The sequence below is a fragment of the Littorina saxatilis genome, linkage group LG13, assembly GCF_037325665.1.
Source record: "Littorina saxatilis isolate snail1 linkage group LG13, US_GU_Lsax_2.0, whole genome shotgun sequence".
In the NCBI taxonomy this organism is placed as follows: Eukaryota; Metazoa; Mollusca; class Gastropoda; order Littorinimorpha; family Littorinidae; genus Littorina; species Littorina saxatilis.
Genome location: NC_090257.1, coordinates 39,311,892 through 39,330,030, shown reverse-complemented (window position 1 = coordinate 39,330,030; position 18,139 = coordinate 39,311,892). Strand labels below are relative to the sequence as shown.

General features: G+C 41.2%; 1 protein-coding gene across 2 annotated transcripts; it reads left to right on the top strand.

Annotated features, from left to right (window-relative positions):
* The first annotated feature begins 85 nt into the window (after positions 1-85).
* LOC138945697 (ribonuclease H2 subunit B-like) lies at positions 86-16,157 on the top strand. Of its 2 annotated transcripts, none has more exons than XM_070317184.1 (11): positions 86-343; positions 869-940; positions 2,248-2,355; positions 2,923-2,996; positions 3,573-3,687; positions 4,266-4,330; positions 4,970-5,078; positions 9,970-10,051; positions 10,840-10,903; positions 11,371-11,451; positions 13,120-16,157. In XM_070317184.1, the coding sequence occupies exons 1-11, from the start codon at positions 256-258 to the stop codon at positions 13,210-13,212; spliced, it is 951 nt and encodes a 316-aa protein (XP_070173285.1). In that variant the 5' UTR covers positions 86-255; the 3' UTR covers positions 13,213-16,157. The 2 variants fall into 2 exon arrangements, with proteins under 2 accessions (XP_070173285.1, XP_070173286.1); XM_070317185.1 differs by having other exon boundaries at positions 11,371-11,471.
* The last annotated feature ends 1,982 nt before the right edge of the window (positions 16,158-18,139 follow it).

Here is an 18,139-nt window from a genome sequence, read left to right as displayed (position 1 = left end):
GAACATGCACGTGGAATACTCTTTGCGGTATCACTAGAGAGTCACATATTACTCTTATGGTATTCAGAATCATGATAATCGGCTAAAGTATGACATTTTATCAGCAAAGAGATAAACACGGCGCTGCAAGTTTGGTTCTGAGTTAATCAAAGTCAAACCATATGAGAATAGTTCAGTTTCGCGCCAAAGCGACAGACGAGGCGGCGTGTCAACAAAAATAGTTTGTGAGATCTATACTAGGCAACGACGGGCAAAATGCCAAGATCGTCTTCTCGACAAAACAGCACCACAAAGCCAGTGGTTCAGGACCCACCTCAGTCACAATGGATCATGATCACAGAAGGTAACAGAATCTGCAAAGCAGGTCAAGAGACCATACGTCCATCTTGTGTGTGTGGGGAGGGGGGGGGGGGGGGGGTAAGCTGGGTTAGGGAAAGTTTTACTGAGACATGCACCTGACACCATGGATGGGTGGGGGATGGGGTGGGGTACTTGTGACTGTGAGCTCTCCTGCTAAAGGTATGAAACTATAAGGCACACCCCCCCCCCCCCCCCCCCCCCACTGACCTTCTGTCTAATCAAATGCCGAATTCATGAGGATATCGCCACTTCTTTCTGTAAGTGCATTTGCCACCCGAACAAGTTTTGTGGAACACTTGACTCTTCAATTTTGTTGAGATTTATCCTGCTTTAGGCGTAGAACCTGGGACATGGATACATGTGCACAAACTGAATCAGTGCTGGAACTGAAATAATTAAACCTCTGGCATCTGTGTATGATGTTTTCATAACTAAAAACTTGTCAACAGTGATGTGTTGATGGATGAATAAACCAAGTGTTTATAATGTTGTTTGGTATCTGTTGCAGAGAAACATTTTGAGAATGACAGTAATGATGAGAAGAAGTTGCAGTTTTGCAAGCTGCGCCACCCCAAATCAGGTAAAATTTTTAATGATAATCAGGGATGTTGCTACAAATTCATACCTATAGGACAAATGTCCTGAGTTCTTCAGCATCAATAGGACATTTGACCGCTTTCAGAAAGTGTAATAGGACATTATGAATTTGCGCCAAACAGCTTATAACACATTCCATGGAATTGTTCCAAAGTCATGCGCCCACACACACACGCACACACACACACCCACGTGCGCGCGCTGTAGAACACACACATAATATAGTAAATACATCAACACAGTGTGCGTATAATGTTGTATTTGTTTAGTTTCAAAGAAACCTCAAAAAAGAAACCAACATGAACAACTTCAGAGCTCTTATGATTTGGATAAAAGTTGACAAACAAAATGATCGGTTTGATCTAATGCTGATCTTTTGCAGGCTTTAGTTTTTTTTCAGCGGCATAATTCAGTGTTTCGTCTCGTATCGAAAACAAAAGCAGACTACAAATTTAGTCAGTTGGAGTTGTCTCCCGTACTCCTGTAGCATGCACTGATCTAAAAAGAATCCACTATTTTTAGATCAGTGCGCTGCACCAAGACGGTTATACCCAAACGGCGCATACCGCAAACGGTTCGGGAATTCCCGACAAAAGAAAAGATCCGCACGCGGCACTGACAACTTCAGTGTCAGCTGAACATGAGAGCGTTCGGTCTTTTAGAAGATTTGTATCTTGAAATGAAAATTAACGAATATCGCGCTGTCCGAAGGAATGGAGTACATATCGGACAATGACCACGCTCAGGCTAAAACGATAGGACATCTGACCGACATGCGGCAATGTGAATCGGACATTTGGGGATTTTCCTCGTTATATGTCCGATGTCCGACGCCTAACGACATCCCTGGATAATGATAGCTTTTACATGAAGCGGTAACACTTATACACACATTTTTATTTCATTTTGTTAAATAATTTTGTTTGGGCCTAAATTGGTACTCGTGAACAAAATCATATGTTAATTGTTATCTTGAAGAATTTTTGTAACATAGCTGGTATTATGAATATATTCCCATTTATTCATGATCTAAATTGATGAAAGTAGTGAAACGACCTGTCAGTGAGTAATATTATTTGTTTAACTTGAAAATTAATTATTTTTGTGCTCAAAAGTGAAATGGTGCTCTGTACTAGCTAGGTCATTGTGGTGAAGTTGATGTTACTAGTGTTAAATGCAGATGACCTAAAACATTAATTAAAAAAAAAAAAGCTTCTTATCAAACCTGTTATTACTTGCAAATTATGTGAAATCTACCCAGCATGCCCAACAGTGTTTGCAAAATTTCAGATCAGCCAGCGATGTACTTGGTTTGCAGAGGAGGGGAGGTAATCTCTGAAGTTGTCAGGTTCAAGCCAGGTTACGGTTCCTGGCTTATTGGAAACACAGTACAAAAAGGTATGTTTATTTCAGGATTATCTTGCTTGCTTTCAGTCCCTTAATTCAAAATCATATTATCTATTTCATAATTTCACTATCATGATCAAAATGATATTGATTTATGATTCTTTTTAATTTGAAGGCTAAACTTAAAATAGGAATTACTTCTTTTTTTTTACATTAGTCATGATAACTAGCAGTAGCATGGACCTGTTTTAGGTGAGATCATTATTTAGTATCAAGATTCTACATGAGTTTCTTAATTTATTTCCAATTTTTAAAATTTTAACTTTCACGTCTATTCTTTTGGAAAGGATATTTAGAATCTAGGGGTGAAAACAGCATCTGCAATGATTCGTGTCTATACTTTTGAGCTATTCTTTTTAAAGATACAAATGGACAAATTTGTTGTATATATATATTTTTATACAAAAAATGTGTCCATATATATGTATAAGCTACATTTCGATGATTTATTAAGCGTGACGTGAGATAAAGGAAAAAACTGTGCATGCAGGAAAGTAGTGAAGATATGCGTATCATTTTATAAAACAATCGTAGTGAGATGAAGACTTCACTTTACAGATGGGAGCTTCATTGTCACAACACCAGTGGATCCAGTCTTCCTGGTTCTGCCGTACCTTATCGATGCTAGAAAGGTTGGTAGTGAAGTGACACACTTTTTGCTGCATTTTCATGATTTACTTAGGTCCTTTAAATATGGCTGCATATGATTATGAAATAACCAAACCAAATCAAAATACAATCATTTTGGAGTCTGAGAATGTATGGATGGTTCTCCATTCTTGCTGTGTTTCCAGGAAACAAGAAATGTTTCAGGTGTGCGGCTGTCAGTACAATTTGTATCACCAACTCTTGGTAAACATGCAAAATTGTACGGCTTAATGTGTTCGCCGGCTTCTTGCAAGTAAGTTTAATCAACAATATTGAGATACGTTCATTATTTGTACGATAAGTATTTATCTGTCTACTAAAAAGACCACTGGGTCGACGTACTGTGAATGTTACGTTTTGTTTTGTCAATAATTAAGTGTTCATATAACATACAAGTCTTGTTTTTTGTTTTTTTTAATGTGTTTGCATGTTTATTAGAAGTATCAGTGAATCACTATCACTATTAGTGATACAGTTCAGATTGAGCAGCAATGTTAGTATTTGTTATTTCTACTTTTGCTTATTTTCACTCTCAACACTTTCTTTCTAATTTTTTTCAGGCTGGAAAGTTTATGACGCTTGATCAGATTGTCCACGACAACGACTTCCCTGACTGTGCGCGACTCCTAGAGTGTGCAGGGCTTGGGGACCTGGACCAGGTTGCTGATATGAAAGGTGGGTGGTGGGTGGTGGGTGGCGAAAGCGTTCTTTCACCTGTTTTCTTTTGGCCTGTTTTCTTGTTTCTTTGTTCATTTGGAATTTTCTGTTTACCTTTGTCTTGCATGTATTGTCACTTTAAAAAAAATGGTTAGTTCTTGTCTGCTGCCGTTTTTATCTTCTGTCCTATTTGTTCCTTAGAAACTTCTCAACTTTCTCTTGCTTTTAGTTTTTGGTTCGCTTCCAGGTTCTTGTCCTCCTTTCTTGGAATCTTTCTATCCTGCTAATTTGTCAGACATGACAGCTATACGTCATATTGAAACCCCAGATGGAGCATTTTGTCACTCTTGTGGGTTTTTTAAGTTAAAATTTGCACTAAAAATTAACCAGAGCTTTGATCACTATAAGTAATTTCAATGAAGCAGGGGATTTCAGAAACAATATCTGATTCGTTTTCTTTTTCCGTTCACCATACAGCCTTTTAAGTTTTAACACACCTTGTTCTACCTTTTCCGTTTTTTTACTTCTAGCACTTTTTCCTTTTTATTTTTCCTCTTGTGATCTGATTGTAGCAAAAAAATGTCGGTGTCTTTCAGGTGGAGAGGATTTCAAGGCTTTCCGGTACAACAGTGACAGAACCTTGGCATGGCTGAAGCTCAAAGTGAGTGCTTACAGTATAACTTAGGCACACAAAAAATGCTGTGTTTCCGATTTCCCCATTGACCCCACTTTTTTTTCCCCATTCAATGGAGAGAGAAAATATCTAAAATTAGGAAACTTAATTGCCTTTGCATAATTTACAAGGAAAGTTACTCTTCTCCGACAGCCAGGGGACACAGTTTGTGCTGGCCTGACAACCCACATAATTTCACTGTTTTTTTGTACTCTTTTCTAAAAAAATATGTGTACAGTAGAAAAAAAACTTGAGGAATAAAATTCCTAGAAAAGTCTTCTTCACAAGCGCAAGCCGAAGCCAATCCAGTTTTTTGGCACACCAAATGTGATTCCATGGTGAAATGAACATGTGTGTAACATGTCTGAGTTTAAGAATGCTATGTACTGTGTTTGTGTTTCTCAATTTTTGTGTGGGAAAAAAAGTGCAAAAATGGGGCTCCCAGTGGCGTTTTGGTTACAGTGTGTGTTGATGATCATGGTCAAGCACTGAGATCTTTAGTTCAAGCTTGCTTCATGCATAAGATGACAATACTTGAAGCCAGTATCTTTTTCCTATCTGGAATCAATTCTGATCTACAGCAAAACAAGATCCTGTTTTGTAACTTTAAACTGGGTTGCATTTCAGGCAGAAAATGTAGCAGAGGTGCTGAGGGACAGGGACATAGCAGTGGCAGAATCCGGAGCTCAGAGTGCAAATTTTGTACGCAGCAAGAAGGACCGGTCAGAGGGAGATGGTATGTATTAATGTGTGTTGTTCTCAACTGCTGTGTGAATTAACTGCTGTGTGAATTAACTGCTGTGTGAATTAACTGCTGTGTGAATTAACTGCTGTGTGAATTAACTGCACTTGCTGTGCTTTTCTTGTTGCTGCTGTTGCTGTTTAGTATGTGTGAACTTTTGAATTTATCCCAGCGAAGCTGGAGGTATCCCGTGAACGCTATACTGTAATCGATTTGAGAAATGTTCACACCGAATAATACATGATAAAGAAGGATTCGTTGTGCCCGGCTACGTGCTACAGTTGGAGATGGAAGTTCACCAAAAATGGGGACCATACTAACAAAAATACGGTGGGTAAAATAGGCGCCCCCATTTTTTCAGCAAACGCCACCCCAGGCCGCTTTGGACGGGTAGAAATTCCGTAGTTTCCAAGTCTATGGATAAAGCTCGCGTAAGAAGAATACGTCACGGTCGAAAGTCTTTGACGTCATTTAATGCATCATGACGTCATGCCTCCCTGTAGTCTTTCTCTCTCGCGCAGTGTGTGTGTTTGTGTTCATTTTGTGCACATGTGTTAATGTTACTGTGTGTGTGTGTGTGTGTGTGTGTGTGTGTGTGTGTGTGTGTGTGTGTGTGTGTATTTGTGTGTGTGTGTGTGTGTGTGTGTGTGCGCGCACGCGTGCATGAGTCTGTACTCGTATGTGTGTTGTGTGTGTGTATTTGTGTGTGTGTGTGTGTATTTGTGTGTGTGTGTGTGCGTGCACACGCGTGCATGAGTCTGTACTCGTGTGTGTGTAAGTGTGTGTGTGGGCATAAGTGTATGTGTGTGCGTGTATGTGTGTTTGTTTGTAAAGGTGTGCATGTCCGTCTGTCCACATGTGCGTATGGGTGTGTGTTTTGTGTGTGTGTGTGACTTGGTGTGTGTGTGTGTGTGTGTTTGAGAGAGAGAGAGTGTGTGTGTGGGTGTGTATGTGTGAATGTGTGTGCATGAGTTTGTGTGTATGTTTGTGTGTGTATGAGTGTGTATATGTGTTTGTTTGTAAAGGTGTGTGTGTCCGACTGTCTATGTGCGTATTTGTTTGTTTGTTTGCTCAACGCCCAGCCGACCACGAAGGGCCATATCAGGGCGGTGCTGCTTTGACATATAACGTGCGCCACACACAAGACAGAAGTCGCAGCACAGGCTTCATGTCTCACCCAGTCACATTATTCTGACACCGGACAAACCAGTCCTAGCACTAACCCCATAATTTCAGACGCCAGGCGGAGCAGCCACTAGATTGCCAATTTTAAAGTCTTAGGTATGACCCGGCCGGGGTTCGAACCCACGACCTCCCGATCACTTGGCGGACGCCTTCCCACTAGGCCAACCGTGTCGGTCTATGTGCGTATAAGTGTGTGTTATGTGTGTATGAGATTTGTGTCAGTCAATGTGTGTGTGTGTGTGTGTGTGTGTGTGTGTGTGTGTGTGTGTGTGTGCGTGCGTATGTACAGTGTGTGTGTGTGTGTGTGTGTGGGTGTTTGTTTGTTTGTTTGCTTAACGCCCAGCCGACCACGAAGGGCCATATCAGGGCGGTGCTGCTTTGACATATAACGTGCGCCACACACAAGACAGAAGTCGCAGCACAGGCTTCATGTCTCACCCAGTCACATTGTTCTGACACCGGACCAACCGGAGTGTGTGTGTGTGTGTGTGTGTGAATGTGTGTGTGCATGAGTTTGTGTGTATGTTTGTGTGTGTATGAGTGTGTATATGTGTTTATTTGTAAAGGTGTGTGTGTCCGACTGTCTATGTGCGTATTTGTTTGTTTGTTTCCATAATTATCAGGGCGCTGCTGCTTTGAGATATAACGTGCGCCACACAAAAGGCAGAAGTCGCAGCACAGGCTTCATGTCTCACCCAGTCACATTATTCTGACACCGGACCAACCAGTCCTAGCATGCACTAACCCCATAATGCCAGCCGCCAGGCGGAGCACCCACTAGATTGCCAATTTTAAAATCTTAGGTAAAGGAAAGGATAAGCGTGACCCATCCAGCTATCGACCCATCAGCCTACTCAGTTGCGTTGGAAAGCTTCTGGAAAGGATCGTGAACAAGAGACTGTTGTCGCTTCTTGAGTCCAGATCTTTCCTTGCACCCACCCAAACAGGCTACCGGCAACATCGCAGCACCGAAGACCAGCTTGCCCTCTTGACGCAGGAGATTGAAGATGCCTTCCAAGAGAAAAAGAAGGTCCTGGCAGTGTTCTTTGATCTGTCCCGGGCATTCGACACAGTCTGGAAGGAAGGGCTGCTACTGAAGCTTTTGCATGCGGGCGTCCATGGCAAGATGTTCAAGTGGCTGAGTGATTTCCTCTTCAATAGAACAGCAAGAGTGATGGTAGACGGGACGACCAGCAACCTCGTGAAGCTGAGAGAGGGTGTCCCACAAGGCGGAGTGATCTCCCCTACCCTCTTCCTCGTCTACATAAATGACATCACAACAACGGTGCCAAAACATGTCTCGAACACCCTGCATGCGGATGACTTTGCAGTCTGGTGTGCAGAAGAACACACCTCCACAGCAACACACCGTATCCAGAACACCATCAATAGCGTGTCCAGCTGGTCAGAACACTGGGCATTACAGCTGAACACTACCAAGACGGTCAGCACTCTCTTCTCACTCTCCACCTCCAAGGAAAAGGTCCTGCTGAAACTGAAAGACCAAGCAGTCCCACAGGTCGACACGCCAACGTTTCTGGGAGTCACCCTGGACACACGTCTGACGTGGAGGCCGCAGATTGAAGCGACAGAAGGAAGAGCGATGAAGAAGCTTTCGCTCATGAAGAAATTGGCAGGAACCCAGTGGGGCGCAAACTCTGGCATTCTGAAACAGGTCTACACAGGCGCTGTCAGACCGGTCATGGAATACGCCTCCTCAACATGGACCACTGCCTCCAAAACCAACAAAGGAAAGCTGGACAAAGTCCAGAACATGGGGCTAAGGATCATCCTCGGTGCCATGAAAAGTACACCCATCCAAGAAATGGAGAAAACAGCAGACCTGGAACCACTCGAGGACAGACGAGAGTACAAAGCTGTCCTCCAGGGAGAGAAGATGAAGAGACTGACCACTCACCCACTTCACCAAAACCTCAACAAGGGCACCAAGAACAGGCTGAAACGAAAGAGCCTCAAACATCAGGTCAAGGACCTCCAAACGGAGTATGCTGAAGCTCTGGAAGCTGACCCCAACTGCTGTGAGACACTCGTCTCAGACGTCTGGGCCCCACGCAAGAGCTTCCATGAAGTCAGAACAGATGTACCAGGACTGACAGCAAAGGGCGAACAGTCACCACATGTCCAGAAGGCCCTCGCCATGGAGATGATTCAGGACCGCTACCCACATTGCACCTGGACTCACGTCTACACAGACGGCTCCTCAGAGAACGCCGTAAGGAATGGAGGCAGTGGCGTCTACATCCGTCGCCCAAACGGGACCACCACCTCCCTCTCCGTCCCAGCTGGTGACCTGAGCTCGAACTACAGGGCCGAGCTCCACGCCCTCATCACTGCAGCAGAGCACGCAGCAGGGGAAGACCGCAGTCGGCAAAACATCGTCCTCCTCACTGACTCCCTGTCCGCCCTCCAGTCCCTTCTGTCTGGCCCCACTGACCTCCCCACCAGGCAACTCGACAACTGCCTCAGCACCCTGTCTCAACACAACAAGGTGGTGCTCCAGTGGATACCGGCTCATGTCGGCATTGCCGGCAATGAAGAAGCGGACAGGCTGGCAAAAGGAGGTGCGAGACTTCCCCAACCACACAACTCCACCTCGTACAAAGAAGCCAAGACTCTTCTACAACGGAAGAAGAAAGAAAACTGGAAAAAGAGAAACGGAGACTACAACCCACAGGAAGACCCCATCAACAAACTAGACCGGAGAAGCCAAACCACCATTTTCCGTCTAAGGACAGGGCACTGTGGACTGAAGAAACACCTCAAGAGACTGGGCCTTGCGGATGACGCACACTGTGAATGTGGCTCGGAAGAGCAAACTCCGGAGCACATTCTCCAGAACTGCCCCCATCTAGAGACAATACGCCAGAAGTTCTGGCAAGAAGAGACCAGTGTTGGAGCCAAACTCTGGGGTCCTGCCGACGAACTGCGCAAGACTGCGGACTTCCTGGCAGCCACTGGTCTGAGGATCTAGCACGGCCACCAACATCGAACGCAGAAGAAGAAGAAGAAAAGTCTTAGGTATGACCCGGCCGGGGTTCGAACCCACGACCTCCCGATCACGGGACGGACGCCTTACCACAAGGCCAACCGTGTATGTGCGTATGAGTGTGTGTATTGTGTGTATGAGATTTGTGTCAGTCAATGTGTGTGTGTGTGTGTGTGTGTGTGTGGGTGTGTGCGTGCGTACATGCGTGCGTATGTACATGTGTGTGTGTGTGTGTGTGTGTGTGTGTGTTTGTGTGGGTGTGTGTCTGTTTGTATAAGAGATAAAGAGAGAGAGAAAGAGAGCGAGAGAGAGAGAGAGAGAGAGAGAGAGAGAGAGAGAGAGAGAGAGAGAGAGTGGGAGGGTTGGTTTGTGTTTGTGCGTGTGCGTAAGTGTATGTGTGTGTGTATGTGTGTTTGTTTGTAAAGGTGTGTATGTCCGTCTGTCTATATGTGCGTATGGGGGTGTGTTTTGTGTGTACAGTGAAGTGTGTGTGAGAGAGTGAGTGAGTGCGTGTGAGTGAGTGTGTATGTGTGTACGTGTGTACGTATGTAACTTGGGTGTGTGTGTGTGTGTGTTCGTGTGTGTGTGTGTTTGAGAGAGAGAGAGAGAGAGAGAGAGAGAGGTTTGTCTTTCGCTGGGGTATGCAGTGCCTTGGCGTTGCACATCTACTTAATTATTGTTGCTTTATTGCAGACGCCTACATAAAATACGCCCATGGTCTGATCAGCGACTACCTTCCCCTTGAGCTTGGGGCCAGTTTGAAAAATTACCTTGGGTGAGAAAAAAGTTCCGTTTGTGCGTTATGGAGAGCTTGTGGAAAGTGTTATCATAGTACTGTTCAATCTTCTGAGTCTGTGATACAAATTTGCCGAGTCATTCTGAATGCGAGACTTTCATAAGACTGTGTCTTTTGTGGATTTAAAGTTGCTTATGATTGTTTGTTTTAACATTATTTTTTTTTCTGGTGTAATTTATTAGACAAATTCCGGAAATAACTCTGTGGGGTTTGTATAAGTTGTGAAAGAGTAAATACCCTTGCTTTTAGTGAGACAAACAATTCACAGGCCAGTCACTAGTGTGGGATGTGTCTGAAACATGGACAAGGAGCACGTGTGGTTTGCTTGCCACACTAAAAACAAGGGTAGTCACTCTTTCACAACCCATACAAACCCGACAGAGTTATATCCAAACATCGTCTATTTGTACTGACTTCTGAAATATTCCTTGAATTCCTAACCTTTATTGTGCATTTAAAAAAAAAATGTGCAAGCCCACCTGCATTATGTACTGTACATATGCAAACACACACATACACACACACACACACACACACACACACACATACACACACACACACTCACACACACACACACACACACACACACATTATAACACAGTGACACACACACACACACACACACACACACACACACACACACACACTCACACACACTCTGACTGACTGACTGACTGACTGACATTAACAGTAGCACACACAATATTTGTTTCCCATTGATGCATATTATTTACACTTGACTCAAACAATTTGCTATTCTCTCACAGGATTAAGGAAACCAAGGAAAATATCAAACCAGAGACAAAAGGGGATGAAGAACCTCCAAATAAAGTGAGTGATAATTTCAAAATCAAGATAGGGTAATGAAAGGAATCTTTGATAAGATACAATAGAAAACATTAACAAGCACATCAACTTAACAGTCTTTGATGTGAACAAACTTGTACATCAGATGCAAAGTACTGAGAAGATGAGAGATGAACACTAAGCGTTGCTTGGGGGGTGGGGAGGGGGGTATTAACTTTGCGAGTGAGTGATGTTTCAGCTTTACGCAGCTTGACCTGTTGATTTGCAAAGTTGTCTTTCCCATTGATATGCATACAGCAAATACAAGAACCCACTTCTGGAAGTCCACATTTGAAAAAGTTACAGAAGCAGTTAATTTTGATTGTCAGCAAACTGCAAATTGTACAGGAAAGGAAAACAAATTTAGGATGAAGAGACGGGTACACTTATGAATTTATAAAAAACTAAGTGTTTTCTTTATTTTATTTTAATTCTTTCCTCTCTTTTCTCAGAAAGCTAAGCTGTCCAAAGATGATATCGCACCAACAGAGGATTATTCTTCAAATGGTGCGCTAAAGAAAGACAACTCAAAGGTAAGAAAGACAACTCAAAGGTAAGGATTGTTTTTGCGTTTTTCTTTCATAAATATGTTGAAAGAGTGCTTTTGGATCAGAAGCGCAGTGTGGTTGAGTTCATACTCATAAGGCCTAAAAAAAAAAAAATAGGTGTGGTTACGGTAACCCGACCTACCCTATTTTTAGGGGCCGACCCTATAACTTTTTATTACATTTGTCAAAAAAAAAGAGAGAAAAAAAAGAAAACGCGTGCAGAAAACGCAATGAAAGCGAAAGCACCCGAGTCGCACACTTATTTCCCTGTCAAGGTTTAATTTGTACACATTAGAAAAAAAGTTTATAAAAAAAAAGTGATTGCCTACCTTCCTACCCTATTTTTTGGGGCTATGTTACCGTAACCACACCTATTTTTTTTTTTGGCCTAGTGATACTTTACTTTTTTGAACATGCAGTTCTGTGATGATGTATTATATATAGGTTTTCCATTTTGCAAAGTTTTAAATGCCTGAAGGCTTACATTATGGAGCTTGATGTTTTATAAACAAGGACTACTAAAAGAAGACCTTGTTTATAAACTATTTGGAACCTCAGTGGGTCGGGGAGATAACTCAGTCATTAGCGGAAAATGAATACACGCATGCAGGAGAGGAACAAAATTGGGGAGTGCCGTACTGTATGGGAGCTCGCTTTCCCCACTGAGAAAGCAGCCCGAATTTCAATCTATCAATATGAGGCTTATATCGCGCGTATTCCGTGGGTACAGTTCTAAGCGCAGGGATTTATTTTATTTTTAATTTGTTTAATTTTTATGCAATTTATATCGCGCACATATTCAAGGCGCAGGGATTTATTTATGCCGTGTGAGATGGATTTTTTTTTTTTTACACAATACGTCACGCATTCACATCGGCCAGCAGATCGCAGCCATTTCGGCGCATATCCTACTTTTCACGGCCTATTATTCCAAGTCACACGGGTATTTTGGTGGACATTTTTATGTATGCCTATACAATTTTGCCAGGAGAATTTCCATGAGGGCAACCTCACAGAACGATAATTATGATACCTCATCCTTTTCCACTTGAGTGCAAGTACAACACTCATTACACCTCAGTAAGTACTAACTTATGTGACAGGGAGACAACTGCGTCACCCTTCACAGTAGACTGCAGTTTTCGGCCGTTGAAGAGCGCAAGCTATTTATAGCTCAATGTTTCTTTTACGTAGCCCACGTCTGTGAATTGTAGAGTTGTGTTTGTGATAGGGACTGTCTGCCGCTGTCTCCTTGTATGTTCTTGGGAACCTTTGCGTACCCATGACAGTTTTTATAGGGCTAAGAAATTAGCTCTAAAATTCCCAATCCCGTTTGACTGGGCTTTGCCTCCAAAGGTGATTGTTGTGTTCCGACACCCAATTACACTTAAGCCAAAAAAAATAGTCTGTTTACGGTATCCCGACCGACCCTAAATTTTCGCGCGACCCTAGACTTTTTTTTGGCATTTGGGAGAAGAAGAAAAAAAAAGTCTGTTTTTTGGCAAAATAACTTAAAAATGTTTTTTTGGGGGGAAAAAATTTTTAAAAAATCCCGACCTACCGACCCTATTTTTTTGCCTATGTTACCGTAAACAGACTAATTTTTTTTGTTGGCCTTATAATAAAGATGTTTCATTATTTTCTGGTGTTCAGGGGAAGCAGACTGTGGCACAGAAGAGACTGAGCAAAGTGGACAAGAGTGGCATGAAAAGCATCTCCAGTTTCTTCAGCCCCAACAAGTCCTAATCAAGGACATTGCAGTTTACACACTTCGATGATAGCGTTCTGCTATTTATTGAATCCTCTCTGTGTGTGCTTATTGAGTAAATATGGACAGGGAAGAAAAAGATGATATATATATGTATATATGCGCCAGTTGTTTGATCAAGTCTTTCCAGGTTTTGTAGCATTAACTTTAAAAATATGACAAAACTACTTCCAGTTGAGATAAAAATGAACCAAGTGCGTGTTTGTGTGTCATGTATTTCATTGTGCATGTTTTGTTGTGTTCCTCTCTGTGTGAAACAGTTTGGTCAGGTTGTCTTCCTAAAATGATGCTTTACAGGGTCAGTTGATATATCAGGTATAACCATGAGTGGTCAGTTCTCTACAAAACTAGCCTGGCTGTGCTCAGATATACACAAGACAGCATTAATGCAATTACTTTTGTGTTTGGTCAGGTTGTCTTCCTATAATGATGCTTTACAGGGTCAGTTTATATATCAGGTATAACCATCAGTGGTCAGTTCTTTACAAAACTAGCCAGGCTGTGCTCAGATATACACAAGTCAGCATTAATGCAATTACTTTTGTGTTTGGTCAGGTTGTCTTCCTATAATAATGCTTTACAGGGTCAGTTTATATATCAGGTACATGTATAACCATGAGTGGTCAATTCTCTACAAAACTAGCCTGGCTGTGCTCAGATATACCCAAGTCAGCCTTAATACAATTACTCTTGAGCAAATTGTTTAAAACTCATGTTGCCAGTAGTCTCAGTGAATGGCCTTAATTTGCATTATTTTACAAATGTTCTTCCTGTGCATGCATTTATATCCATCATGAAGAATGCTGCGTTAAATGTGCGTTTTCCTATTTTGCATATATATAATTTTGGCGGTTTCCACAAATTCCCAGTCATTGGCATTGATTAGGCAAAAAAAAAAAAAATAGTCTGTTTACGGTAACCCGACCGACCCTATTTTTTTCGCGCGACCCTAGACTTTTTTTTTGGCATTTGGGGGAAAAAAATAAAAAATTTGTTGGTTTTTTTGCAAAATAACGTAAAAATATGGTTTTTTGGAGGAAAAAAAAACAATCCCGACCTACCGACCCTATTTTTTTGGCCTATGTTACCGTAAACAGACCTATTTTTTTTTTTTTTGCCTTACGAGCTCCTGCATTTATTTTCACCACTGTGCATTTTCTGATTTCCTTGATCTTTGTAAGCTTCTGTTTACATAAGTTGACTCATTTTTGGTTAACTTCATGTTTGTGTTTCTGCCCTGCCATGTTTTGTGTTGAGTCAGTAATATTCTTGTGTTTCTGCCCTGCCATGTTTTGTGTTGAGTCAGTAATATTCTTGCATTCCTTGGACAAGAAATAATGATGCACCTACATTTTTAATCAAAACCAATTAAGGCACTGTTGTTATCTTTCTTTAGAACGCACCGACATTTTGTTTTCCTACTGAGCCAGTGTTGCTTTTGTATCACATGATCTTTGTAGAGAATAAACACAAATTTGTTTAACAAGATGCAATGTTTAAAGTCAATGTGACATTTTGAAAAGACTTGATTGAGAGTAGTGTTGTGATGACAGGCGCTGTGGCGGGGTGGTAAGACGTCGGCCTCTTAATTGGAAGGTCGAATATAGTCAATGTTTGTAAAGATTTTAGTCAAGCAGTATGTAAGAAATGTTAAGTCCTTTGTACTGGAAACTTGCATTCTCCCAGTAAGGTCATATATTGTACTACGTTGCAAGCCCCTGGAGCAATTTTTTGATAAGTGCTTTTGTGAACAAGAAACAATTAACAAGTGGCTCTATCCCATCCCCCCCCCCCCCCACCCCCCCCCCCCCCCCCATTTCCCCGTCGCGATATAACCTTGAACGGTTGAAAACGACGTTAAACACCAAATAAAGAAAGAAAGACTCACGGGACTTCCCTATCAGAGGTGTGTTCCTGCATTTACGAAGCATAGTGCCTTATAGGATCCCAAAACAATAGTGTGTGTATCTAAATGTGTGTGCCTGAAATTAAACAGGGCATAGAGTGAAAAGGAAAATTGGCTTTGGGTTTATGTTTACACACGTAAAACAACGATCATCATGAGGTGCTGAAGCATACAGTGGTACCTGTAATGGAGGATACCCGATGAATGAGCAAGAGGTGCCAAGATATTGCTATTTGCAGGTGTCCTTTAGTGGCAGGTATATTTTGGTCTTGTTTATGGACCAAAGGACAAGAGAAAGTGTCTTGCAGTTGTATAACAAGGTGTTCTCTTTTGAACAAGGCCTCACATCGCAGGTGGGACTGTGTTTCTCACCGTGTTGGTACCAGTGTTTAAATGTCTTTCACTGATTTTGTTGCATTGATGATTGTTACACTTGCAGTTCCATTTATACTGTCATTACAGTGTTGAGTGCAGTAGAAACTGCATAATCTGAATGGTTGACATTCCTGGATACCTTACAAATCATGGGTGTTATCATTATTACAGAAGGCATAACTGTCGGCATTTAATTGTGTAAGATTTATTTTTGTGTAAGATTTATTTTCTGTCTCCGTTAACTGTGTAAAACTGTGCATGAACCAGCTGATGTATATTCATGTATCTAGGACAATGTTGAAACATGTACTTAACAAATCCTGTGCCTCTTCTTAATCGCAGATTGGCATACCTGTTGGCATTTGATGAGGTTAAAACTTTTTTGTTTCTATTTGAACAGTGTGAAAATTGTGCATGATTAAGCTAGCGTATATCTCTGAGAAAAGTCTAATTTATGCATACCATAATGCTTGCCAAGTTGACAAAAAAATGTCATGCTTTGCATAAACTACACACAGTGATCCAGACATGGCTCGTTGAACTACTTTGTATTGCAAACAGGGTTATGTGCTATTTGTTTGTTCACTTTACAGCACAACTGTGTTCACACAAAAAATAAAAAGGCTCCAAGGCCCAAATTATTGCAACGTTTTATCTTTATTTGTCATTTCAGAGTACAAACATTATCTCACATGTCGAACTTACAACAGAAGTCATAAACTAAACCTCTAATTATCAAAATTAACATTCAAATCCAACTAAAAATAACACTGGAATTTAATGTAGAATTTGTTGTAAACATTTTTTTCGTCAAAAAAACATATACAGCAATCAATCATGAACAAACTCGTGCATAAACTCATAACTGACATGGTTTTAATTAGATATGACAAACAATTGCAATCTGTAAACAAGTAAAAAAAAAAATTAGGCATGTGTGAAAACAATATGGCAAAGCCATTGTTCCCTTTCGCAATTAGTAATTTTGTGAAATCAAATTTGTAATTTGAATACAATCTTGTACCTTGCCTTCCATAGTGAGAAATATATATGTGAATCTCAAAGTATGCTCAATGCTGGCGTATATTTCAAAGATTACAAGTAATATACAATTTTTTTTGGTCTCTCAGACTTAGTCCACAGAGCAGTTACAATGCCATTTGTATATTGCACAGATATAATTTGCACTGATGCAAGACTTATGAAGTCTGTTCCGCCCTGTGATTAATGGTACATGGTAAACTTATTTCACAATGTCTATCAAACTCAAAGCAACATAAATGAACTGTGTATACATATCTATGTAATTATTCTGCTCTCAATACACAGTAATTTGTGACACATTTTCTCCACACATACACAACGTCTGCACTTCAATGCTATGAATTGGAATATTAAATTGGCAGACAAAAGAAGTCCTGTCTATTCTTTGGTTCACAGAATTCATTTGAAGCATTTATTCATCTTGTACAGATTCGTAAGCAGGCTTCACTTTGCATAGCATTTATTGGGTTCTCACCCCTAAATGTCTGTTAGCATGTATATGTTTACATGTATTTGGGTCACTTAACACTAAGCTTCTACCCCACCTATGTTGACCAAGTATTTATTTGTCCGAGACCAGCTGTGCTGCAGCAGGTCACTCAGAATTGTAGTAACTGTGTAGTAACTGTATCAACACGCTGGAATGCAGGCGTTAGATGGACGTTACAGTAAGCAACTGAAGCTAACAGTCTGAGCGGATATATCCGTACCTGGTCAGATAGAGCCATATGAGTGGGTACAGATATATCCGTACCTGGGAGACAATGAGTTAAATCCAACCACATTCAATCATTTCAGATTTCACTTGATTGTCTTTGCAACAGATTTAGCTATTTTGTTATTTCTTCAGGGGGAAATTAGGGAGCAGGGAATCGCATCAAAATTCACTAGACGTGCACTTTGTAGATAGCCAATATTCCCAACAACTGCATCCACACAATTATTGCTCTGCGTTTTAGTTTTACTTGTCACCAAGCTTTAACTATTCCTCAAATGAAACTAAAAAAGTGCTTGCCTCAAGATCCACACAATCAAATCAGAAATGAGCCTGCCTATCATGAATGATACGCCTGCACTGACAAATTCGATACAATTGTTTTTGTAAAGAAATAGCAAACAAACCAAAAAAAGCATTGAAAATGACATTCAAACCACACAAAATGACATGCGAATACTTCATTTCAGCATTCAATGCTTTCAACTTGCACATTGCATGCCACACACCACACAGAACTATACAATGTAATCTAATGGGCCTTGAACAAAAGCATACAAATCATCCAGCTAAATACATGCAGTACATACTTTTGTTCTTCTCACCTTCCGTCGAACGCAGAAGAAGAAGTTCTTCTCACCTTGATGAATTTTCTCCTTCAGATTAAAAACATCCTTTTGAAAACTTCATGTCTTTTCATTTACATGTAATGCTTGAAATATGATACCACAATTTACACACACAAACACTCTTTTCCCTGGCAAGGCAAATATTTTCTTAAGTCTCAGTAAACTTGCATATTCACTTGAAATACAGGTGAAAAACATGTCGAAGCCCCAACCCTGCATTTCAAAGCCAGTCAAAG

What these genes read in the sequence shown, in the direction of transcription:
- LOC138945697 (XM_070317184.1), top strand. Translation starts at nt 256, where the DNA reads ATGCCAAGATCGTCTTCTCGACAAAACAGCACCACAAAGCCAGTGGTT. An exon ending in GCTGCGCCACCCCAAATCAG is followed by an intron (nt 941 to 2,247) that starts GTAAAATTTTTA and finishes GCAAAATTTCAG; the next exon opens with ATCAGCCAGCGATGTACTTG. An exon ending in ACCTTATCGATGCTAGAAAG is followed by an intron (nt 2,997 to 3,572) that starts GTTGGTAGTGAA and finishes AATTTTTTTCAG; the next exon opens with GCTGGAAAGTTTATGACGCT.